This window comes from Alexandromys fortis, unplaced genomic scaffold (genome assembly GCF_014885135.2).
Source record: "Alexandromys fortis isolate MF-2015 unplaced genomic scaffold, M_Fortis_MF-2015_v1.1 scaffold_138, whole genome shotgun sequence".
Lineage (NCBI taxonomy): Eukaryota > Metazoa > Chordata > Mammalia > Rodentia > Cricetidae > Alexandromys > Alexandromys fortis.
The window spans coordinates 954,254-979,752 of NW_026068034.1; the positions used below are offsets into that span (position 1 = coordinate 954,254).

At 47.5% G+C, this 25,499-nt stretch overlaps 3 protein-coding genes across 4 annotated transcripts in view; 2 read left to right on the forward strand and 1 right to left on the reverse strand.

Annotated features, from left to right (window-relative positions):
* Smyd5 (SMYD family member 5) overlaps window positions 1-3,560 on the forward strand; it is an 18,252-nt gene extending 14,692 nt beyond the window's left edge. The window contains exons 11-13 of the mRNA XM_050164938.1: window positions 1,312-1,406; window positions 2,160-2,230; window positions 2,310-3,560. Coding sequence (XP_050020895.1) covers window positions 1,312-1,406; window positions 2,160-2,230; window positions 2,310-2,454 — 311 coding nt within the window. The 3' untranslated portion in view covers window positions 2,455-3,560. The remainder of the gene's footprint in view (window positions 1-1,311; window positions 1,407-2,159; window positions 2,231-2,309) is intronic.
* A 360-nt stretch (window positions 3,561-3,920) lies between these two features.
* On the reverse strand, window positions 3,921-8,081 carry Pradc1 (protease associated domain containing 1). Of its 2 annotated transcripts, none has more exons than XM_050164939.1 (5): window positions 7,850-8,043; window positions 5,608-5,708; window positions 5,055-5,164; window positions 4,657-4,824; window positions 3,921-4,445 (listed from the first exon to the last, which is right to left on the reverse strand). In XM_050164939.1, exons 1-5 carry the CDS (start codon window positions 7,914-7,916, stop codon window positions 4,325-4,327), a joined length of 567 nt encoding a protein of 188 aa, XP_050020896.1. In that variant the 5' UTR covers window positions 7,917-8,043; the 3' UTR covers window positions 3,921-4,324. The 2 variants fall into 2 exon arrangements, with proteins under 2 accessions (XP_050020896.1, XP_050020897.1); XM_050164940.1 differs by having other exon boundaries at window positions 4,429-4,568; window positions 7,850-8,081.
* Window positions 8,082-8,488: 407 nt separating this feature from the next.
* Window positions 8,489-24,852, forward strand: Cct7 (chaperonin containing TCP1 subunit 7). Its single transcript, XM_050164937.1, has 12 exons — window positions 8,489-8,833; window positions 14,432-14,585; window positions 15,423-15,529; window positions 17,740-17,865; window positions 19,070-19,122; window positions 19,532-19,703; window positions 20,516-20,680; window positions 21,825-22,013; window positions 22,551-22,648; window positions 23,211-23,343; window positions 23,960-24,166; window positions 24,434-24,852. The coding sequence occupies exons 1-12, from the start codon at window positions 8,828-8,830 to the stop codon at window positions 24,653-24,655; spliced, it is 1,632 nt and encodes a 543-aa protein (XP_050020894.1). The 5' UTR covers window positions 8,489-8,827; the 3' UTR covers window positions 24,656-24,852.
* The last annotated feature ends 647 nt before the right edge of the window (window positions 24,853-25,499 follow it).

The following is a 25,499-nucleotide window of genomic DNA, read 5'->3' on the forward strand; positions in this document are numbered from 1 at the left end:
ATTCTAACCTATGTCCATCTTGGGTCGGAGCTTCATTGCATGTGCCTCAGAGAGCAGAGCTATCGGGAGAGCGGAGCATGGCGTCTCAGAGAGCAGAGCTGTTGGGTCTGTCAGGGAGCAGAGCAGAGTCTGACCTCACTTCCTCTTCCGCCCAGCATCCTATTCTGTTTACTCCTCCCACCTATGCTTTAACCTATCAGGGCCAGCCAAGCAGTTTCTTTATTGTTCAATGACCTTCCTCCATCACCCTTCCCTCTAGCATTTAACCACAAAAGTGATCAAGGGTTCAGTATTAATTAATGCCTTTTTTGAAGTTTAGAGACAGGGTTTCCTGTAGCCCAGGTTGACCTTGAACTTACTATGTAGCCAAGGCTGATTTTGAACTCCTGATCGCTCTGGCTCCATCTTCTAAGTGCTGAGCTACAGGCATGCCATGCCCTGCTTTTTTTGTTTAGTTGTTTTGTATTTTTGAGACAAGGTCTCTTGAGTCCTGACTAGACTGGAACTCACTTGTGCCATCAGTTGGGCCTCAGACTCACAGCAAATCCTCCTGTCTCCCTCATGGGGGCTGAGATCACAGGTGTGAGCCACTAGACTTGACTTGAGAATATTAATTCAGTTTTATTTTTTTTTAGTATTTGTTGTATTTTTTAGTTAAGGTCTCACTATGTGGCCATGGCTGGCCTGGAACATTTATGTAGATCTGCTTGTGCTGCCTCCCAGTACTGATCACAGGCGAGTGCCAGCACACATTGCCCCGCTTTGTTTTTACATTTATTCACATGCACACACAGGCTATGGTGCACATATGGAGGTCAGAGTCGAGTCTTTCTACTAAGTGGGTTCTAGGGATCATACTGAGGTTGTCAGGCTTGGAACAAGCACCTTTACCTGCTGAGTTGAGTCATCTACCTGCCCCTAGAATTACATTTTTGTTTTTTTGGCTTTTGTTTTTGTCATCCGTCCCTTGCCATCCCTCCTCCCCCTAGCGTTTCTCTGAGTAGCCCTGGAACTATAGACTAGGCTGATCTTGAACTCAGAGATCCGCTTGCCTTTGCCCTTCCCCCCACCCCCGCCCCAGTGCTGGGATTAATTAAAGGTGTGTGCCACCACTGCCCAGCTAGAATTACCATTTTAAAAAAACCCTAATTTTCATTGCTGGGCATAGTGATGTACCCTGTGGTAGCCTGACCCTGATTCAAAACTAAGGGCTGGGAGTGTAGACCAGTTATGGAATGCTTGCCTAGTATGTTCCAGGTGTTGGGTTCTTCACAGACATACTTCACTCGTTATCTGTCTTTTGCAACCCAGGCAACCACAGTTGTGTCCCCAATGCAGAGACTTCCTTCCCAGAAAACAACTTCCTTTTGCATGTTACCGCTTTGGAGGACATTAAACCAGGCGAGGTGAGAGGGCTGGGCAGCATGGGTGGGCATAGGGCCTTGCAGTTTCTCTCCAGGGAGCAGCAGGATCTAGCTGGAGTCCCTTTGTTGGGCTGGTGGTGAGTTACCACAGGCCCGAGGGCTGGAGTCATTTTGCCATGAGTACTCTTTGATCCTTTCAAGTTCTTCAGAAAGTCTCAGAGTGAAGTAGAGCTGTGTGCCCAGGTCCCTGACCCCAGCTACCCTTTTGATTTCTTTGTAGCTTGAGCCACAGGGGTTGGTGTGAATTGAGAGTCCTGGTTGGTGGTCACAGCCTGACAAAATTTTCTCCTATACAAGTTATCATACCAAGATTAACCTGATCCCATCTACAGAGCTTGCCTACTGACTGGTCTTCCTCAGGGTCTGAGGCCAACCTCCATCCTTGTCTATCTCAGACCCAGGTGGAAGTCTTGCCTGCTGGAGGCAGGAGAATGGATTAGTTTTGAAGAGTATTGAAGGCCTAACTTCTAGGCAAGGGACAGTGGTTGACAATAGATATGGCAGCTGTTGGGGAAGTTTTCTTTGTTGTTGTTTGTTTTGAGACAGAGTTTCTGTGTAGCCTTGACTGCCCTGGGACTCGTTCTGTAGACCAGGCTGACCTCTAACTCAGAGATCCACCTCCATCTGCCTCCTGAGTGCTGGGGTTAAAGGTGTGTGCTGCCACCACCTGGCTGGGGAAGCTCTTTTTTAATCTGATGGAGGGCATAGGCAATCATACCCTTCTCTACCCCACAGGAAATCTGTATCAGCTACTTAGATTGCTGTCAGCGGGAGCGCAGCCGCCACAGCCGCCACAAGATCCTCAGGTGCCAGCTGGGGACATGGTTGGGCTCTGGGCTTTTCCATCCCAACAACTGACTTACTTATCACCCCTTTCCTTTGAAGGGAGAACTACTTGTTCATCTGTTCCTGTCCCAAATGCCTGGCAGAGGCCGATGACCCTAATGTGACCTCAGAAGAAGAGGAGGAAGAAGATGAGGAAGGAGAGCCTGAAGATGCAGAGCTAGGGGATGAGATGACTGACGTGTGATGTTGCCCTGCCTGGAAGGGGCCTGCCCTCCACAAATGTGGTCGGAAGGAACAGCCCCTCTCGCTTGCACCCGTTGCCTGCTTTCTCCCTTCTGGCATTCTGTCAGGAAAGGAGAGAGGCTGGACCTGAGCCCCACCCCTCACCAGACCTCATGCCCTGAGCACTGCTGCTGAGCTGCATTGGCCCTGTGCCATCACCAAGCCTTCCAGAACTGGTCTTCCCCCGCCATGGTCCACCGTAGCCATGAGACTAGAACAGGCTCCAGGCCTCATAGTTTTCTTCCTCTGGGCTCCTTGGCCCATACCCATCCGCCTGAGGCTTGGCCCCTCTTGACTGGCTGTTAACTTGAGGGGAGCAACAAAGTGGCCAGTCTGAAAGCAGACTGGTTTCCTTGAGAGGTGATATGATGCCTTACCTCTTCCTTACTGCTCACCTACACAGCTGCAGCTGAAGCAATGGCCTGCCACTTCGCAGCAAGAAGCAGAAACAAAGGTCTAGGCCTTCAGAACACTTCAAAAGACTCTGTGCCTGGGATGCTGGGCTGTTCCCATTGGAAACTGGGGAGGTGGAGATTAACCTATTCTCCAGACTCCAGATTGTTGCGCCTGTGCCTTGGCTCTTAAGCTCAGGCAAGGTGGCTAGCCCTAAAACGTATGGAAGAGGCTTATCTTCATCAGGACTCTAGCAGAATGCCGGATGACAGATTGTGCTCCTTAATTTAGGATGCTCCACTCTTCCCGCGACCAGCTGAAATGGTCCAGCAAATGGTCTCATCCACTTTTAAGATATCCATAGAGGAACACCGAAGTCTTCCAGAAACCTGAAGGAGCTGGGCAGACGCTTGGAGATGAGCCATGACTTTGTTCCCTCCTTGCCACAGATGACCATCTCATTCTTGGGGTGGGCATCATGGAATGACAGCTACCACCCCCCATTCTTTCCCCGAAAGGTCTGCACATAGCCCTGCTAGGGGCTCCCAGGGAGGACCAGTGCCTATGCTACAGGCTTTTTCTAAGGTGGAGCCAGGTGAAATGTGCCTGACTGGCCCCCTTACCTGTTGGGCACCCTCTCCCTCTGGTCTCAATAAAATGTGAGTGGTGATAGGCCTCTGGCGGTGCTTTGTGGAGAGTGGGCTGTGTGCACAGGGCACAAGTTAACACCAGGGGGTGGCAGCAGAATGCTCCAGGCTTCTCAGTAGTGCTCATACTGCCAGCCACAAGGATGTGTTAACATCCCTAAAGCCAACAAGATCTCTGAGGCTGGATTTCAATTGCTGACTCTAGGTAAAGGAGTCTTCTTCCCAGCGGGATGAACCACAATTAGCAGTCTGTTAATCCTAATGGGCTTGAGAAGCCATGGCCTTCTGTGAGGCTTCGCTAAGAGCAGCAGTAAGTATGATGTGGGACCAAATACATGAGTCCCTCCACACCCACGCATTCTTAGTTTAGGACACAGGTACAAACCTGACGAGCTTTATTTACCTTTATTGCTAAAGAGTAGAGAATCCTTCGGCCCAGAATAACTATTTCTTAAACCACTTCAGCAAGAGCTACAAGAGTCACTGTGAGGAAGTCCGGGCTGTGGGAGGCTGAAAAACTGGTGTGTGACAGGTGGCCGAGGAAAGGCCGCCTGCCTTCAGCACCTTTTGTTCCAAATTCTGCCCAGACGCCTTGGGCCTGGTTCTTGGCTCTTACTGGAGCATGAGATGTTCTTGCAGGCCCTAAGGAAGGGAAAGCCACTAGTGTGGCTTCCCTGTCCCATCCCTGGCTCTACTTGTCCTCAGAGTCTATCTCCAAACTCCAAATGGCAGAATCTTAGGTTTTTTTCTTCCCAGTGAGTCACCTGTGGCTGGTACCTGGGGTAAGCTTTTCTACCAGAAAGTCCAGGGAGGTTGCAGCAGCTCAAAAGTGGGGATACTCGTGACATTGACTGGGATAGAGATGATGGCCCATGGCAGCCCATGCTGTTCCAGAGAGCGGCGGATCATGTAGCTGGGAGGGCATGAAGAGCTGTCACTTTCTCAGCACCCCAACACTGCCCTCTGCCTGTGACTCTGGGAGTTTCCAGAACCTGAGAACTTTTTTGCCCTTAGACTGGGATATTCAAGACAGGGCCTGTGAAAGGGGACTGGTGATTGCCTTTGACCCCACCAAATCACACCACCCAATTTAGTGTGGACAGCCCAAAGCAAAGAGCCCTCACCCATCTCGGCCGAGCAGGAAGAGGGCAGGAATGTCAGCTGTGCGTTGAGTACTATCCTGGATCATCTCCACGTAGAAACTGTCATTGTCAACTGCATTGTCCGAGATGATCACAGCCCGCCCACCATGCTCTTGAACCACCCTGGTCTTGGAGAGGAAGGAGCAGCCCCTGGAAGAGGTTGGTGATGAGACCAAAGGAAAGGCTAGCTGCCCCTCCCTTACATCCTCTCTTTGGGAGGATGAAGGACCACAGAGAACTTGTATTGAGGGTCATCAGTACACAGCAGAAAGTAGACAAGACATGTAAAGGATGAATTATTTAAAAATCGACATTTCAAAGTACCATGAGCTATGATCAGAATCTGCCCTCCCTGTGTGTCATACCTGCCCACTCCTTACCCCCTTTCCACCAGAGCAATCTGGTCCTGGATGAAGAAGCCGTTGCTGAGTTCCCCACAGGCCTCTGGAGGTTCGGCAGGGACAAGGTGAATCTGCTCATAGCGTGTGTGCTGAAAAATGTTCAGACATCAGGACAGGGAAGAGTGAGAAAACATGGCTTTGGAACGAGCTAAGAATCCATGGCCCTGGCGCCTCACACTATGTGGAGGAAGGAAATGAAATGAGTGCTCTCCTCGTGCCTGGGCACTGGAGCACTTTCATTCTCACCAAGAGCTATCTGACTAGGCACCCCCCCTTTCTGTGAGAGGGCGCTGGTTATAACCCGGGGTGGGGGAAGCAGGTGGACTTGACAGAGAAAGCCGGTGCCCTTGGTTTCTTGGGTAGTTTCTACCAATGAAGGGAGTCTCCCTGGTTTAGTGTGCAGCAGCTCCTGGAGGGCATGGCTGGATTATGCTTCCTGCTCTGTCCCAGCATAAAGGTGGGATGAGGGTCACCATGGCTCACTGATGGCAGCAAGGCTGCTGAGGGTCAGAAACCTGAGCTTTCAACTTACAAATATACCACCAAAGTCCTTGGCAGGCGTGGCTGTGAAGATATAGCGAATGTCCCCAGGACTCAGCACTTGGAAATATAAGTAGTCATGGACGCGTAAGCCTAAAGGGAAAAGTGCAAATGCAAAGCCTTTTAGGAACAAGCTGGTTGGGTTTCCTATGTCTTCCACTGGGTGGGCTGTGGCCTGCATCCAGAGACCCTGGCATCAACTGACTGGATCCTCCGGGAGCATGAGATCTTATTAAGCAGGGTCTCACTATGTAGCCCTGGCTCGCTCTAACTCAGAGATCACTTCTGCTTCCCACCCCTACTAGTGCTGAATTAAAGGTATGTACTACCACCTGGAAATCTTAAAAAATGGCTGCACACAGCCCAGGCTGCCTTTGAATTAGCTGTTTCCTTGGTGGGCCTTGAATCCTTCCTCCTGATCGCCTCCCAAACATGACTACAGGCATGCACTGCCACGCCCAGCTTGAGAACTGATTTCTACACTGGACAGACAGACTGGATATAAGAGATTTGTATTTGCTGCTGCTCCTAACACAGCAGGTGAGCCACAAAGACCCAGAGCTCTAGGGTTAGCAGCCATCCCTGCTCTGAAGACCTAAGAGTTTCTGAATAGAGAAGCCCCCGGTTTCTAACCAGATCTTTAAGTTAGTTCTGGTCTCATTGGCATCTCCTAGCCCAGTTACTGTCATCTCTTCTGACTGTTCGAGCTTAACTGGTCTTGCTCCCCTGTCTCTTTTTTCATAAGGGGTCTTGCTGTGTTGCCCAGATTGGTTTTCAACATCTGGGCTCAAGCAATCCTGACTCAGGTTCCCATCTGCCTTCATTCTATAATTTACATTTTATTTTATGTATATGTGTGTGCTTTGGCTGCATGTATGTCCATGTGCCATCTGTGTGCCTGGTGCCTGCGGAATCCAGGAAGAGGGTATCAGCTCCCCAGAACTGGAAGGAGAAGCAGCTGTGAGTGGGCCCTCTGGAAGAACAACTAGTACTCCAAATACTGAGCCATCTCTCGGTCCCCTATCTCCACTGTCCTCCTTAAGGTCCTCCTGCCACCCACTCACTGCCAGAGCCTCAGTGTCCCCTTCACTGACTAAAATATGTGCCATTGCTCACGGTGGTGTAGAAGGCACTGCTCGATTGACTCCTGCTCCAGATCTGCCATTTTCCCAAGTTCAAGCTGCACTGGCTTCTCTGTGTTTTCATCTTCTTGTGTCTTCCTAAAAGTTCCCTTGTCATCTCTCAGAAAGATGGTACCCTGTTCCTTCCTATAGTCATTCAAAACATACTTTCCTCCAGCTAGTACTTCCTCAGTAAATTACGGTGCATTTATAATAGTCTATGTCTGTTTCTTAGAGCAATGATTCTGAGTTTGTGGCTTTACTTGGTGATGAATCCCTAGTGCCTAGGACCCAGTGGCTGCTCAGCAAAGGTTACTGAATGAATGGACAGCTGCCTGGCTATGCTGTCCTGAACAAGAGAGCTGCCAGAACAACCAGGGTTTTGCTAGGATATAGAAACTTTTCTCAGCATCGAAGTTTAATATTTTCCTGGGATTTGAGTCCCTGGATTCCGTAAGCCCAGAGAGATGAGGGAATGCTGATGGATGGAAGCTTTTGCCTCAGGTATGTTATTCAATTCAACAACCAAGCTATCACTGTGTAGGTTGTGGTTATAGCTGTTCCTGTCTACGGCCCAGATCACAACCACCTAGGCAGAGCTCAGGGGGCTTGCAGCTTGTTGTCCTGTGTGTAGGTACACTCCATCAGATGGATACACCCCTAAGGAAGCCTTCTGGATTGACACGCGGCACCCTTTTCCCAAGCACACTCCTGTCTGGCGTTCGATGTGCTTATCTCTTCGGGTATATGCATGTGTTCACTTAGCGCGTAGGTGTGTACATTTATGTGCGAGTTGTGTAAGTGGGTGCCTGTGCGTGTGAGCCCACGTGTATGTTCCTGCCTGTATGAACGTTCACGTTGCTCCATTCTTGATCTCTAGCTGTCACCCGGGTCGCCCTCGGGAGGAAGAGGGCAGGAGGATCTTGCTTCGACGTGGGGAGCCTCGGGCCGCGCCTACTCCGGACTCCGGGACCAGCACCCACCCACTGTAGTCGTCTGGCCCCAAAACCTAACCAGCCCAAACTCCCGGGGTCCCCAAGGTGACCCGTGGCCCCCGGCCCGAGCAGCGCACACGCTGGATGCCCGCCCCGCCCGCCCTCCGCCACCGCTCACCGTGGGCCGCGACGCACGCGGGCAGCCAGAGCACGAGACAGCACCAGCCCGCGGCACCTCGGCTCATCTCCAGGGCCCGTCCCGCCGCCGCCGCCGTCCCGCCGCGCCCGCCAGCCGGACTTTAGCCTGACAGCCGCCCCGGCCTCCCCCAGGCCCGCTCTCCGCGCGGGTTGGAGCGCCGAACCGAGGCCGGCGGCCGATTGGCTGCTAAGCCTGAACGTGTGGCCGCACTTTCCGCCTCTGCGCCCTAGGCTACTTCCTATTGGCCAGGAGAAGTGGAGCCGGCAGCGGATTGGCCTAAACTCTTAATAGCAACTGCAGTTCGCAGCCCCGCCCCCGCCCCTCAGTATAGACCCGACTCCCAAGCCGAGGGTGGGCGGCTCGCGGAAAGGTGCGGGGTCCCGGCTGCCCTCCCTGCCGGAGGCTGGCTGCGCGCCGGTGCCGCGGGGCGGTGCCTCGGCCGGCGGGAGGCGCTGCAGAGCCAGAAGTAGGTCTGGCGAGTTTCCCGCGCTCGCGGGCTGCGCACCGGTGACCCAGGGCGCCTCAACTTCCCCGGCTCCCCGTGAAATGCACAGAGCTCCGACGCCACGGAGCTCTGGGGGTGCAGTGAGAACACTCACCTAAGGTGCTTCCCCCAACCGCCGTTCAGTCTCACCGCCTGTCTTCCATGGTATCCGGGGACGCGGGCCGAAACGGGACCCGGCTGCGTCCTCCCAGAGCCAAAGCACATCGAAACTCGGTGACCCCGCCATAGCCAACACCAGTTCCTAGAGCGGCCGCGGGCGCCTCCGACTCCTCTAGCCAGCCACCTCGGCTGTCGCCAACCATAGAGTGGCGGAAGTGGTCCGTACCCTTCCTCTCCCGGGCCTACGTCTAGCCAGAAGCTTCTGGGGACGTCGGCGCGGAGCATTGTGGGCTTGGGCGGGCGGTTCCGAGGCCGAGAAGAGGCGAGTTGCCGGCTCCTGAAGCGCTTCCAAGATGATGGTGAGTGGCTCCCCGCTCATCCGCTGCCATCCGCGGCCGTGGGGCCCAGGCCCGCCCTCCGGGGAGTCGGCAGCGCCTGTTCCGGACCCTCTGCCCGTGGAACGCCGCGGCCCGGAGCTGGAGCGGTTGGCGAGAGCCGATGGGGCTCGCGACTCTACTGGGCCCGGGGGTCTACGGGTCCCACGGTGATTCAAGGCCGTGAGCCCCTGAAAACTTGGGTTTTCGGAACCGAGTGCGGGTTCAGACTGCATCGCCGCCCTGGGAGTTGAAGGCAGATGTAAAGGCGTGAGCTAGAGCGCCCAGAGGCGGCGTGAGGATCTCTGGGTTTGGCCGAGTGACGCCCAGCATGGCACTGTGGCCACTTGCGTTCCCGCATGCGGGAAAACAGAATCCTTCCTTCCTGCTGGAACCCGTTCGTTCGCGCAGTCCTTCAGCAGGTGCACTCTTAATGTCTCCTGAATGTACAGGCCCAGCTTCGTGCTGGGAAGGGGCAGCAGTTGAGGTGCACAGCATCAGAGATGGGAAGACGTGAGTGCCTCAGGCAGGAGAGTCTCTTAAAGGTCTGTCTGTAGCTGTCCATCACGATCTGTTCTCTTACAGAGCGGCAGATAACTTCCTTGTGTGTGAGACACCTAATGGTTGATGAACAACGCCAATTTTAGAATCCTGTGTAATTGGCATCAGTTCCACGCGTTAATTTTTGGTTTTCGGTGTCAGTCCTTCTGCCTTTTGCAGCTTCTTCCAGTCCCCAGAGTCTGATAACCTGGATAGTCTTTCTCCCTGCTACCAAATGCCTTTTGGTTGCAGCTCCTACTCAGTAGAAGGACCTCATGTTCTCTGAATCCCCAACCCCCAGCACTGTCCTTTTCAGAGTTTTTTCAGCATTACTATTTTTTTTTTTTTTTTTTTTTTTTTTTTTTTTTTTTTTTTTTTTTTTTTTTTTTTTTTTTTTTTTGGTTTTTTGAGACAGGGTTTCTCTGTGATTTTGGAGCCTGTCCTGGAACTAGCTCTTGTAGACCAGGCTGGTCTCGAACTCACAGAGATCCGCCTGCAGCATTACTATTTCTTGAACTTGATTTGGTTGGCAAGGACCAGAGCTGAGGAGTAAAACTCTTAATGTTCCTCAGTAAAGCACACGTCAGGGCTGCAAATGCGACCTCACGTACATCATTTGCATAGTGTGTCCAGGGCCCTGAGATCCATGCTCATCCAGTCCCCAGAGAAATAAACCTTTTGTCTAAAGGCCTCAGACCACTACTTTTGGGTTTTACCTGAATTGATTGTTTTTGCCCTATGCAGTAGACTTGTTTGCCTGCTGGGTATCTCCCTTAAAATGAGAGTTCACCATGCTGTCAACCGACTGATCTCAAGTAGTCTAGAAGACTTCTGTTTCAAGGAGAGTTAAAAGGGTCCCCTGAAATCCTGATCTTTGATACATCTATTGTCTTTTTGGCATTAAATTGTACGTTTTCATATAGCACTGGTCTTGTTTTATAGAACATCAAGTCTAATGGTAATGGCTTTGTTTTTATTTTTTCGGGTACTGGGGATTGAACCCAAGGCCTCATTTGGTTGTTCTACCGCTTAGCTATAGCCCAAGGCTTTTCCCCCCAAATTTTACATATTTATGTATTTTTTTAGGTATGAGTGCTCTGTCCACATATACCTGCAAGTCAAAAGAGGGCATCGAATCCCATTGTAGATGGTTGTGAGCCACCATGTGGTTGCTGGGAATTGAACTCAGGACCTCTGGAAGAATAGCCAGTGCTCTTAACCAATGAGCCATTTCTTAAGCCCTCAAGACTTATTTAAACTTGTTTTTAACAGCGGGCTCTTTTCTAGCTCCAGGTGGTCTGGAAGGCACTGTGTAGCCCACTGTGGTGATTAGTTTTGTAAGCTTGACACAACCTAGAAACACCTGGGAAGAAAGTCTGTGAGGGATTGTCTAGACGAGGTTGGTCTGTGGGGAATTAATAGTCCGGGTTGCTTTCATTGATAGGGAAACACCCAGCCCACTGTGAGTGGCGCCATTCCCTGAGCTTGGGTCCTGAACTCTATAAAAGAAGACAGCTAGTTGAGCACCAGCAATTGAACAGCATGCTATACATTCAGTTTTCTCTGTTCTTGACCAGCTGCTTCAGGTTTCACGATCTCACCCCCATCAAGTAGCAGACTATAACCTGGATTTGTAAACTAAAATAATCCCACTCCCCTTTTTTTGGAAGCATTTTTTGGGGGTGTATCTCTGACTGTCCTTCAGCTCTTCCTCTTTATACCCAGTCTTAATGGATTGCTGCGTATTGGTTGTGTGTGTGTTCAAGACAGGGTTTTTCTGTGTAGCTTTGGAGCCTATCCTGGAACTTATTCTGTTTACCAGGCTGGCCTCAAACTCACAGAAATCCATCTGCCTCAGCCTCCTGAGGAGTGCTGGGATTAAAGGTGCGCATCGCCCGTCTGATGCATATTCTTTAAGTATTTCAGGTCTTTTGGTGGGTTGTGTTTGATTTTTAGATTTGTGTGTTTGTGGGGGGGGTATTCCATTCATTTGGACATGTGTATACATCCTTGAAGGTACCTCTAGAGGCCAGAAAAGGGCATTGGATTTGTTCTTGGTGCTGGAGTTAGAGATGGTTGTGGTATTATTGGTAATCAAACTCTTGTCTTCAAGGAGAATAGAGAGGCTTCTTAACTGCTGAGCCATCTCTCCAGTCTCAAATCTATTTTTACGTTCCACTCTTTTGTTTGTTTGTTTGTTTGTTTTGGTTTTTCGAGACAGGGTTTCTTGTAGCTTTGGAACCTATCTTGGGACTCATTCTGTAGACCCAGGCTGCTTCAGATTCACAGAGATACTCCTGCTGCAGTCTCCTGAGTGCCACCATGGCCTGGCTACATCTCACTCTTGATAGCTTTTCTTAGACCAATACAACTTCATTTGCTATTTCTTCCATTTGAAAGTATTTGCCTACAACTGGTTGTTTTACTTTGAACCAGGCACTTTAATTCCAGCACTCAGGAGGCAGAGGTAGACGGACCTCTGAGTTTGAGGCCAGTCTGGTCTACAGAGTGAAATCCAGGACAGTCAGGGCTACACAGTGAAACCCTGACTTGGGGGTGAGGTGGGGAGAAGAAAAAAATTGGTTTTCATTGGCTGTCTTATAGCTTCTGTGACTGGTGAATACAGTTTTGAGACCAGCACCCTGATACCAGTCTTCATTCGCTAAAGACAGTGACTCTAACCATTAGGATATAGTATGTGGTACTTAGTGCATGCATCTCCATCTCTGTCTCATTGGACTGCTAATGTCTTGCTTGAACAATTTTCTTTTTAAATTTATTTCAGTTGTCTAGAAGTTTTGCCTACATGCAAGTGTGTGTATCCCATGTGTGCCTGGTGCCTATGAAGTCTAGAGGGGTTGCAGGTAGTCGTGAGTCATTACCACATGTAATGTGGATGCTGGAAATCAAACCCAGTCTTCTAGTAGAGCACCCAGTGCTTTTAATTGCTGAGCCATCTCCCCAGTTCCAAGCAGTTTCTTTTTGTCGACAGCTATGCTTGAGGGATTCCATGTTCCTGTCAGTCATATCGGGCCGAAACCATACTTTATTTAAACTTGTCTGAGATCTGATAAATGTACAGCATTTACCAGCCTACTCATTTGCAGGCTTTTTGGTTTTGTACATGTGCACTATAGTGTTTTCAAGCTTTAGTGTTCATGTAAATCCACTTGGGCCCTTTCTGAAGGTCAGATCCCGTTTCAGTGGGTCTTGGATGTAGCTATACACATTTCTGACCAACTCTCGGGTGGTGTTTATGCATGCCATTGCCCTGTAGCATATGTATCTGTCTTGCCACCAGTAACCGCCCTCTGCTGACCACAGGATTTTGACAAATAAGCAGTGTGCTTCAAAAAATGTTATGAAAAAAACCTAACAAGAAATTTAATAGTAGTCTGTTTCTTCAAATTAAATTAATCATTTAAAAATATGGTCTAGTTCTGTAAGCCTAGCCTTTAAGAAAGAAAAAGGAAAACTGGGAGCAGAGACTTTCACCAAGGTCATTTCCAGATCTAACACCCAATGGAGTTGAAAGACAGAGACGACAGTACAGCCCCCACTACAGTGTCTGCATAGAATGAGGTTTCCAGTACTGAGAGGATGACCTGGCTCACAGCTAATCCCCGAAGACTCAGGTTTAGCTATAGGGAGCTCTGTTTTGCCAGCTACCCCTGTGTCAGTGCTACTTCCTGGACACGGGAGGAAAGATACTAACCAGACACTCCTGGTTAGGGTTCTGTTGCTGTGATTAAACACCATGACTGTCTTAGTCACTGTGTCAGTGCTGTGAAAAGACACCATGGCCAAGGCAACTTGTACAAGAAAGCATTTAATTGGGGGCTTACTTACAGTTTCAGAGGGTTAGTCCGTTATCATGGTGAGGAGTATGGCGGCAGGCAGGCAGGCAGGCATTGGAGAAGTAGCTGAAAACTACATCTTGATGTACGGGCAGCAGGTAGGGAGAGAGACACTGGGCTTGGTGTGAACTTTTGAAACCTCAAAGCCAGTGACACATCTCCTAGTCCTTCCCCAGAGTTCCACTAACTGAGACAAAGCATTCAAACATGAGCCCATGGGTCGTCTCTTTCAGTCCTCCACAATGATGAGAGCACGTTGGGGAGGACAGGGTTTATTTCATCTTCCAGCTTATAGTCAACCATAAAGGGAAGGCACTGAAGCAGAGGATGTGGAGGAACTTTGTAGACTCTCTTGTTCCTTGTGACTTGCTCAGCCTGCTTCCTTAAGCACCCCTCCCAGTGGCCTAGGCCCTCCTATATCAATTGTAATTAAGAAAATGCTCCATAGACATTTAGAGGCCAGTCTGGATGGTGGCATTTTCTCAGTTGCTATTTCTCTTCCCAGATGATCCTGGCTTGTGTAAGTTAACAAAGAACTAACTAATGCAGCAGCCAACCAGGCTTTACTTGCATTCTTACCTTCTCATAGTTTCTAGAGTGGTGCAAAGAAAGCCCATGCAGGAATAGTGACCCTTCTGGGCCAGTACTAAAGAGAAAGGCAAAAATCACTGAGTCACATGAGAACATTTTAGAGTGGGTATGAGAGGTGAAGTCAGTGTGTTACTTTGTAAGGTAAGATAAATATGCTTTTTGTCTTGCTGCACTTCAGCTGAGGTCTCTGTTAAAGCTGCCTTTCTGGTCATCTCCAGGACAGTGTCTCAGTTTCCATACCACTTACCCTCTGCTTCTTTAACAAAAACCATTGAGTATCTTATGGGGGAGGAGGGGTGCGAAGCAGGGCTTGCTCTTTTTGTGCTGTGTGCTGTGACCCAGTTGTGAAGCACAGGGCAAAGTGTCAAAGTTGAAAGGGCCATATTGGATCATGTTGGCATCAGAAAGCATAATTTATTTAGACTTCAATATCAGCAGTGGTTCTAGAGGTAGATGTGGTTGGGGGGAGTCAGTCTGGGTAGCAGGGGAATGTGCTTTAAAAGGGTGCAGATTACTCTGCCATGGTGGAATTGGGGGCACCTTTCCCTGCCCAAGTAGCAGATGATGATTAAAAGTCATTTGCTCTCTTCTCCAGCCCACACCAGTTATCCTATTGAAAGAGGGGACTGATAGCTCCCAAGGCATCCCTCAGCTTGTGAGTAACATCAGTGCCTGCCAGGTGATTGCTGAGGCTGTAAGAACCACACTGGGTCCCCGTGGCATGGACAAGCTTATTGTGGATGGTCGAGGTAAGTCTTCATGGTTCCCTGGGGCTTCATGTAGGAAAAGAGGTGCCTACGGGGTATTTGGGACTTACGGTTGCCATCAGAAATCCATTGCTTGTAGGATCTTCTAAGGGATTAATCTTTCTGAATCTGTGTGCGTGCATGACCTTGAATGAAGAACCCTGTGGGGATCTGTGGGAGAACCTGGGCTCAGGAGTCTATTGCCTTCGGAAAGTAGGGCTCAGAGCCATAAAAAGAACAAACTGGGGGCCAGAGAGAAAGATGCCTCAGTTGTTAGGAGAACTTGCTGTATTTTCAGGTGACCAGCTCCTAGCACCTATGTCTGCCTCTGGAATCCCAATCCTTGGAGTTCTGATGCCATCTCTGGCTTCTGAGGGCACCTGCATGCATGCACACATACATATACACATGTGTAATCATAATTAAAACTGGAGATCTTTTCTTTAAGAAGAAAAGAAAATTGTGTTCTCTAGGGTCCCTCACATTATAACATGTTGCTAACAGAAGGAAAAAAATTGCCCTTTAAGTTGTATTGTATTGTGAGATACTAGAATGTCAGTTGTGTTCAAAATACCTTAAGTAATTACTCTCCTTTTGAGCAGTGTAGCCCAGGCTAGCCTCAGACTGGATGTTCTGCTTTATCCTCCTAGGATGACTTGTCGTTGTGCTAGGCTATTTAAAACATGACTGCTCAGTTATCCTGGACTCAAAAGAAAATAAAGAGCCAATAATATTTAAAAGCTTGTGACCCAATCCCAAGAAAAAGTGTGTGTGGAGTCTAGGTCTAGTAAACAGAATTATGAAAGGGGGTTTTAACTGTTAACTGTTTTCTCTCTTAAGGTAAAGCAACAATTTCAAATGATGGGGCCACAATTCTGAAACTCCTCGATGTTGTCCATCCTGCAGCAAAGACTTTAGTGGATATTGCCAAATCCCAAGATGCTGAGGTAGGAAGTCAGTCATAGAAACATAAGTGGAGGCTGGAACATAAGGTCTCCTTAAGTGCCTCGCTCTTTTCACTGACGATTTTATTTTTTTATTTAGGTCTAAAATTGTAATTGTGTAAGTACTTCATAATTAAAAATAGTTAAAATTTAAAATTTTTTTTTAAAAATTATTAATTTTGTTTTTTGAGACAGGGTAGTGGTACCTTTGTAATTTTGGCTAGCATAGAGCTGGCTATGTAGACCAGAACAGAGATCCTCCTGCCTTTGCCTCCCGTTTAGCATGTGACACTATATCAAATTTATGATTAATAACCTTTAAAACTATAATCCTACATGTCCTGTTTCATATTCATTAATCCATTGTGGATAGCAACTGTCTCCGGGTCTAAGTTTGGAAGATTGAGTCTAAGCATTCTAATTTAGGCTGGGCCTATAAGTCACTGTTTACCAGCTTATACAATAGACTGGAAACACTAAGGTTTCCATCTTGCTATGTGTGAAAAGTACACATAATTTATCTTACCAACCAGTTTTAAGTGTCCACGTTACTGTCAGCCACCAGTCTGCTTTGTGAGCATCAGTTTGATGCAATAGTCTGGTAGTAAATGTTAGGGTCAGTTTTATACTGTGAAGTGCTGCAGAATATGGGTGTTGAGATGTTTCTTCAACAAGGAAATAATGCCTCATTCTTGTCAGAAGTCTGGCAGCTTCATCCCTTCTCCAGGATGTTTCCTTTCCTATTGAGTATTCCTTATTTTACATAGGGGACATAGGTGAGTAAGAAAGGAGTTCATCCCCAGTCAGAAGCTATCCAGTTTCTGTAAATGATCTTACTTTTTCTCTCATTAAAAATAGAGTTTAGAATCTGTTCTTCCAGAAAACCCAGATTCAGTTACCAGCTCTCATGGATTAACAACTGCATCTAACTCAGTCCCAGAGGTTTTCACACCCTCTTCTGGCCTCTGTGGACACTAGGACACAGGTGGTAGACAGGCATACAGGCAAAACCCCCATACACATTAAAAAAAATATTAGACAGCAGCGTATAAGCACTGAGAAAAATTATCAGACTAGGAAACCACTATTTCAAATAGTGTTTGAAGCATATTGAACTTGACTGCTTCTAGGAGTCTAGTTGGCTTTTTCTTTACTTCTGCCTTACAGCTACCTGATCTAGCTCCAGAGAATATGACACCTTGTTTTTGTGGGCACCTGTACTCGTGCTCAAATGCCCATACACATAATTAAAATTTTTTTTTATTTATTTATTTATTTATTTTCTGAGGCAGAGTTTCTCTGTATTCCTTCCTGTCCTAGAACTAGCTCTGTAGACCAGCCTGGCCTCAAACTCATAAAGATCTGCCTGCCTGTGCCTCCCAGGTGCTAGGATTAAAGGTGTGCACTTTCTCCACTCAGCTATTTAAAATTAAAAAAAAATTTTAAGGAATGTTTATCACTCCTTGGTACTGTGGTTATTTGTCATACAAGCGTGAAACTACATCTCTTACTAACTTTGTATGTAATAAAAAGTGCACTGGCTAGTTTTATGTCACTTGACACAAGCTAGAGTCACTGGAGAAGGGGAGAGCCTCAGTAAGATCAGGCTGTAAGCAGACAGACCTGTAAGGTACTTTTTTAATTAGTGATTGGTGTGGGAGAGCCCAACCTATGTGGGTGGTGCTTCCCTTGAGCAGGTGGACCTGGGTTCTATAAGAAAGCAGGCAGAGCTTGCCACGAGGAACAAACCATTTGATCACTCCTCAGGACTCTGGCTTCTGCTTTAGCTCCTGCCTCCAGGTCTGCCCTGCTTGCATTCCCATCCAAACTTCCTTTGATGATCAACTGTCAAGTAGAAAAGTAATCCAAATAGACTCTTTTCTCCCCAAGTTTCTTTGGTCATGGTGTTTCATCTCAGCAGTGGAAGCTCTAAGACAGTGTAGTATCTGCTGAGTTGTATTCGAGTTTGTATCCTGATAGTGAACTGTCTGGACCCTTTGGAGAGCGATGCTGTCTGGAGAATTAACTTGGTATTTCAAAGCCATCTGAGAAAGACTGATTCCCTGGACACTCTTTTCTATTTTTGTTGCAAAATATATGGGTTTCTGGAAAAAGTTTGACACCATTTAAACTGTAGGTTGCATAAAAAAATGATTTTCAGAGCTTCGTTCCCTGAATAGCAGAAAACATGTATTCTTGCCATCCTCTTCTAGGTTGGTGATGGCACCACCTCAGTGACTCTGCTGGCCGCCGAGTTCCTGAAGCAGGTGAAGCCCTACGTGGAGGAAGGTTTGCACCCGCAGATCATCATCCGAGCTTTCCGCACGGCCACCCAGTTGGTATGAGCTATATCCCCCAGGCACGTTCATACTTATGTCAGTGAGGATAGTGCCTTTCCTGGGTGTGAAGGAACGACACAGAGTAGACCTGCGTGGGCATTTCCAGCCATTTCTCTGTCCTACCCTTCAGTAACTGATGTCAGCCTGGTAGACTATTTTGTAGGCATAGGCTCTTTATAAGTGAGAACTCTTTTTAATTATTCAGAGTACACAAAATAGGGACATCTTAATGTGTCTATTAAATACAATCTTATTTTTTCTTTTACTTTTTTCAAAATTTTGAGATATTTTACTTAGCATTTTCCCCTTCTCATTTCCCCTTTCAAGCCTCATATAGTCCCTAGTCTCCTTCAAATTCATGGCCTCTTGTTATTGCATATATGTATGTGAGTGTGTGTGTGTGTTAATATGTTCCTAAACATAACCTGTTGGGTGCATATAATATAAAATGTCATTTGTTTTCAGGGCTGATCATTTGGCACTGGACAACCAATTATTTTTCCTCTTTCTCTCTCTTTCTCATTCTTCCTCTCATGTAACCTAAACGGTCCTTGAATATGCTTGATTCTCTCACCTCTACCTGCATGAAAGATTGGAAGCGTTTCCACTGCACCTGGCTCCTGACAGTTTTCATGCATGCTTTTTTGTTGTTGTTGTTGGTTTTTGTTTTTTGAAACAAGGTACAATTTAGTTTTTTATGAGTAACTCATGATAGCTTGAAGTGATTTGTGATATCACGTAATCCTGTAGGTCTTACTTTCTCCTTTGCTGTGTTGCCAGTGTTGACCCTGAAATTATGTCATATAAGGAATACTTTGGAGGGGATTTACTGGTTTAAAAAGCTGGCTTATGTATTATTTATGGCATATATATAAATATAAATAAAAGAAGGCTTTCTCTTATGCTGGAAGTTGTCTATTTGTGAGCCAGAGGTTTGGCCTAACCTAGCAGGCTGTCTGTTTCAGGTTCATTGTCCTCATGTTGTTAATTGGCAGTCCCAGAGCCAAGTCCTGGAGGTGCCTGGTGATTCTTCAACACTGTACCTGCCCTATCCTTCTATCAAGAGTTTTCAAGATGGCAGAGCTTTAAATTTTCCTAGGCAGATACAGGCACAGGAGATGTGCTTAAGATCTTGGCACTGTTGATTCCACTTCACCGTTTTCTGTGTTTAGCATGAGACTCACTCACCTTGTGTTTTTGGCAGGCTGTTAACAAAATCAAAGAGATTGCCGTGACTGTGAAGAAGCAGGATAAAGTGTAAGTTTCCAGTGGGCTTTGTCAGAGCCTTGCTGTCTTGTGACCAGACTGGATGTGTAAGCATTTTGCAATCTCTGGGCAGGCTGTTTGGTTCTTGTCAGACCCTTGGCCATGCAACATGAAAGAGCTGACACTGGGTTGAGTGGGGTGGGGGTGATTGCATCTGCTGTCTTTTGCTGATAATCCACCCTTAATGATAGAGAAGGTGAAAGGTGGAGGGGGTGGTTGGTGAATTTTGGGTTAAAGGGAAAGTAATGGGGTGATAGGTTGATACTGCTTTTGCCAAATAGGAGTTTTCTGCTGCGCTGTCTGATGGTTAATGTGTATAGAGTGTTATGTGGAATGTACCATTCCCACGCTGTAGTCGAGTCAGTAAGAAGCTCAATGCCCATTCTGCCCTATGCTGCAGAGAGCAGAGGAAGATGCTGGAGAAGTGTGCAATGACAGCCCTGAGCTCCAAGCTGATCGCTCAGCAGAAGTTCTTCTTCGCCCAGATGGTGGTTGATGCTGTGATGATGCTTGATGAGTTACTGCAGCTTAAAATGATTGGCATCAAGAAAGTACAGGGTGGAGCCCTAGAGGTAAGCCTGTTGTAGCCTCCCTAGACAGCAGACAGCTTCATGTGGGAGCAGAGTTCACAGTATAGGTGAAGAGAGAATGCAGACAAGGCAGGAATGCCGATGTGTTTTGGATCTGTTTGCTTGCCATCAGGATGGGAAAGTGGACCTGTGCCAATTCAGAATCCTGTTTCTTTGTTAGTTTCAGGTGTATAGAAGGATTGGTTCAGATAAATTACTTGTAAATTCTCCAAAGATAAATCCTGAGGTATTCAGTAGTGTGGGAGAATTGTCTGTATTCTGTCAATTATAATATAAATAAATGCTGATTGGCCAGGCAGGAAATATAGGTGCGAAAACCAGACAGGAAGTAAAAATGATGTGATGAGTCCATTCTTCAAAGGGGGTACTGTCAAACTTCCCTTGCATTAATTTCTCTTGAGTAGGTGATATATAGTTCAAACCATAAAAGGGACTTAAAGTTAATTGTCCCATAACCACCTTTGCCCCTTATGCAGCCACTGTTGTTCTCACAGTGTAACCTAGAATTCTGTATGCACACTGTTTGTACATGCACACTATACCAATGCTATTGGTTGCCTCTGATGCATACTGGTGATCTGTAGCGTGGTTTTGTATTTAGAACTGTTGTAGCAATTGAATGATACCTCACCTTAAAGGGGCAACTAAAATATGTTGTGTCGCTTAAAGAAAGATGGGTTTGTCCCAAATTTTATGATGATGACCAGCAGTAGAAAGTGGGGTTCACTCTTCTGGGTTCATGGATTGATTGGAATTCTGACTGACGAAACTATTGAACTGTCTGTCTTTAACAGGAGTCTCAGCTGGTGGCTGGTGTTGCATTCAAGAAGACTTTCTCTTATGCTGGGTTTGAAATGCAGCCCAAAAAGTATAAAAACCCCAAGATTGCCCTCTTAAATGTTGAGCTAGAGTTGAAAGCAGAGAAAGATAATGCTGAAATCAGAGTCCACACAGTGGAGGTAGGCAACTTTCTGGATGAGGGCCTCCTTTCTCTATGTTATAAGGGTCAGCTCTGTTTCTCAGGTGACTGTGGGCACTTATCTTCCCTCTGTGTCCATGTCTGCATACATGGACCACTAATTTTCTCACTTTGTTTTCCTTGACTTCTACCTCAGATAATTTGAAAACCTAATGAGCAGCTGTGCTCTGCCTCTTAGAGATGGGCCCTCCAGCTTGTCTAAACTTTGTGGTTTATACTCTTCTTCAGAATAAGGCTCACGTGCACTAAGTAGGGCACTGCTGCTGAGCCTCATCCCCAGTCCTGGCCCCCTTTTAACTTTTTTTTTTTTTGTGGTGGTGGTTTTTCAAAGCAGGGTTCTTCTGTGTTTCCTTATCTGTTCTCTCTCTGTAGACCAGGCTGGCCTCAAACTCCCAGAGATCCGCCTGCCTCTGCCTCCCTGAGTGCTGGGATTAAAGGCGTGCACTACCATCACTGCCCGGCTTTAACTTTTGTTTCTAAGATAACGTTCCTCTGTGTGACCCTGGCTGTCTTGTAGACACCACCCCCAGGCCCCCACCCCCTTTTTTTTTTTGAAGAGGACAGGGTCTCATTCTGTAGTTCACTATGTGAACTAGGCTGGCCTCACAATAACTGCCTGCCTCTCCCTCACTAAGGTATGTACCACTACACCAGACTTGCCTGACATTTTTTAAATTTTTATTTTGGACAAGTCTTGTTAAGTCTCTCAGGCTGGCCTTGAATTTGTAATCTTCCTACCTCAATCCTGAGTAGCTGGGATGACAAGCTTGCCTGTGATTCTCCTTGATTAGACAGGTCTCCTTTCCTTCTAGACTGAGTCTCATAACTGTGTTCCTACCATTGTGGTTCCCAAGGCTGACTTTAGGTAGCAGTGTTTTCCAGCACAAATGGCCTCTTTGGTAGGAGAGGTCTTACTGGGAAATCCCTACGCAAAGCCCCCTCCCATGTTTCTGTTTGAAAGTGTTAAGTGGTTCTTTTAATGGTGCTAATGTGTTTAAACTGTTGTCCGCTCTTAATTCCTAGACAGGTCAGCATGTTTTCTTTGGGGGGGAGAGTTAGGTTAGCCTTAGACTGTCATGTGCACTTTCATCCCCAAACACCCTCATCTAATTTGTGGTCTCTAGGATTACCAGGCAATTGTTGATGCTGAGTGGAACATTCTCTATGACAAGTTAGAGAAGATCCATCAGTCTGGAGCCAAAGTCATCTTGTCCAAACTCCCCATTGGGGATGTGGCCACCCAGTACTTTGCTGATAGGGACATGTTCTGTGCTGGCCGCGTGCCTGAGGAGGATCTGAAGAGAACAATGATGGTAAGCAAAACTTCATGGGCTACTGCTTATCCTTCATGGCCCTGAGCTGTTTCCGCTGTCCCTGATGTACTAGACTGTCAGGTTGTCCCTGTGTTAGCTGTCAAGAAATGATCTGTCCCAGTGTCTGTATACCCAGTAATAGAAACTGCTTTGAAGTCACTGACCAAGACAGTTGGGAGGTAGGTGCCACATAGCAGCAGCACTGTGCTAAGCAGGTCAGGCTCAGTGGGTACTGCTTCCAGCCAGGACTTTCCCTCTTGGTGCAGGCTGTCGTCCAAAGAACTGCTCCTAGGTAGAGTTGCTGAACCCAGAGTACTAGACATCAGGTCTCTATCTCTTTGCACTAGATAGACCCTTTTGCCTTTGTGTGTCTGGCTCTGTTTTGATTTCATCTATTTGAGAGGGAGTAGGGATCATCTAGAGGTCAGGGTAATTAATGGTGGACTCTAAGGTTCTGTGGCAGATTCAGCATGGGAAGAGACTTGTTGAATGGCGACAGGAGGCCAATTACCCTCATGGATTGTTCTTGCTCCTCAGGCCTGTGGAGGCTCAATCCAGACCAGTGTGAATGCTTTGGTGCCAGATGTGCTGGGCCACTGCCAGGTGTTTGAAGAGACCCAAATTGGAGGCGAGAGGTGAGCCTATGGGCTCAGCTCCCAAGAACTGCTTGGGTCTGCCCAACCCTTTTTTTTTTTTTTTTTTTTTTTTTTTTGTCAAGTTCTTTCTGGGTGTGGCCTGTACTGTTCCTTTTTCAAGGTGCTGTTGGATGGAGGGATGGGTAAAGAACTCAGGTGTAGCATTAAAGAAGGGAAGTAGTTATAGTCAGATTCTAGATCTGATTCCACAAGCGTTGGTGCTTCTACTCCAGTCCTGCCTCAAAAAATACCTTCAGGGGGCTGGAGAGATGGCTCAGTGGTTAAGAGCACTGCCTGCTCTTCCAAAGGTCCTGAGTTCAATTCCCGGCAACCACATGGTGGCTCACAACCATCTGTAATGGGGTCTGGTGCCCTCTTCTGGCCTGCAGACAGACAGTTGTATACATAATAAATAAATAAATAAATAAATAAATAAATAAAATACCTTCGAGGTTAGGATTGACAGCCTGAGTCAACTGCTCTCTTCTGGAAGGACTTGGCATGGAGATCAGATAGCAAGGTGACAGCAATTCATGTGTGCACCATTGCATCCTGGACATAGGTATAATTTCTTCACTGGCTGCCCTAAGGCCAAGACATGTACCATCATCCTCCGTGGTGGCGCTGAGCAGTTTATGGAAGAGACAGAACGGTCCCTGCATGATGCTATCATGATCGTGAGGAGGGCCATCAAGGTACTCTGGGGCTGATAAGATCTTGGGTTTCATGTAACCTGTCCTTCTTAGGTGTCATGTTGGGCTTTGATTTCCCCCTGCAAAGTTCTCATTTGTCCCACGAATCATAGAGAAAATAACTTCAGCCTCACATATAGGCCATGCTGGCTTTTGGTTGTTTTTGTTTGTGTTAGTGGGGGAGGGGTTGTTTTGGTTTTTGTTTTTCAAGACAGAATTCTTTGTGGTCCTGGCTGTCCAGGAACTTGCACTATAGACCAGGTTGACATCAAATTCATAGAGACCTGTCCACCTCTGCCTCCTGAGTGCTGGAATTAAGGCATGTGCCACCGTTGATCACCATCGGCCATGATTAGTTAAGTGGGGCTGATCTATTCAGCTGTCCTCTTGAAGTTGCTATGCCCAAATTATGGTTGACCTTGGCAGTGACCTTTCAATTCCTAAAGTTGAAGCTGGGATGTGCTGGATGCTGACTGCGTCTAGGCACCTGGGGTTTGGGAATGGGGATATAAACCAGTATTCATTTTTTGGCCACTTCCTGGGCTGGAGGATTTGCTTTGTGTCCCAACTTGAAGCCTGGAGCTGGGCCACTACATTGTAAGCTATTTGGTTTCTGCAGAATGACTCTGTGGTGGCTGGTGGTGGAGCCATCGAGATGGAGCTCTCCAAATATCTGCGGGATTACTCGAGGACCATTCCAGGGAAACAGCAGCTGTTGATTGGGGCATATGCCAAGGCTCTGGAAATTATTCCACGACAGCTATGTGACAACGCTGGCTTTGATGCCACGAACATCCTTAACAAGCTGCGGGCTCGGCATGCACAGGTGATTGATTCTCTGCTCTCTTTGGAGTCCAGGGATTGGATGGTTGAGGGTAGCCTCTGGGAATGCAATCACTGCCAGGTACAGTGGACAGCTCCCTCCTGGCACAGTGCAGCTTCCTGGGAGGGCTTGGGTACTTGTGGCCAGCATGCCCAGAGTTGGAAGCAGGTGGGGAAAGTGCCATCAATTCAAAATTCCTGACAGCTGAGTCCTTTGGAAGGTGTGCAGGAAGAAGTGAAAGTAGTTCCAAAGTGCTCCCCTCTCTTTCAGGGGGGCATGTGGTATGGGGTAGACGTCAACAATGAGGACATCGCCGACAACTTCCAGGCCTTTGTGTGGGAGCCGGCCATGGTGCGCATCAACGCCCTGACAGCAGCTTCTGAGGCTGCATGCCTGATTGTGTCCGTGGATGAGACTATCAAGAACCCTCGCTCCACTGTGGATGCTCCCCCATCGGCTGGCCGGGGTCGAGGCCAAGGACGCCTCCATTGAGAGGCAGTTTGCACACCTCCCTGGGAGGTGAATTGGTGGTGAGGAAATGGTTGATTAGTCTGGTGTGTTCTCACTGGAGGTTATTTAAATAAAACTTAAGATTATTTGGTCAGTTTTTCTCATAAACATCCTCTTGCCTCTCAAAATGAGCTGTGTGTATACTTGCTGAAGTAGAAGTAAATAATTCTTCTGGCCTACTGAAGTCTCAGTGTAGTTGTGCTTCTGAGTAGTAGCTAAGATGTATGGTGGCTTCCTTTTCTCCTGTTACCATCTTTAGTCCTAGCTCATGCACTGCACACAGCATTGCTTCCATCACAGCAGGTGGACTATGTTCTCTGAGCTTAGGCATGCTTCCTCTTACAATATTTTAAGTGAGGGCTCTGGGAAGAATGTCAGGGTGGATTGAACCCAGGGCCTCATGAGGTTTGCTAAACAAGCACTTGCCTCTGAGCTATGTTCCCAGTCCTATTACTTACTACTGAGCTATGTTTCCAATCCTATTTCACTTTGCGTTGATCTGTTAAGGTTTCACTAAGTTGCCTAAGCTGGCCTTGATCTGAATTGTCTCCTGAGTAAGCTGGAATGACTGGCTTGTGCCACCATCCCTTTCTTGTAATGAGGGGTAGTTAACTGTTTGGCATAGAAGCCTGGCAGGGTCTACCAGTAGTACCTCTGTTCTGCTAGCTGCCCCAAGCTAGAGCTCTAACTAGTGGCTGTTAGAGCTGGGTTGTGTTAAGTAATTGAAGTTCTTGCTTCTAAAACTGGGAAGTGAATTTGAGCTTTGAACTCATGGTTAGATGGTCTTAAAGCGGGATAGGATTTTTGGGCAGATGTGCACTCTGGA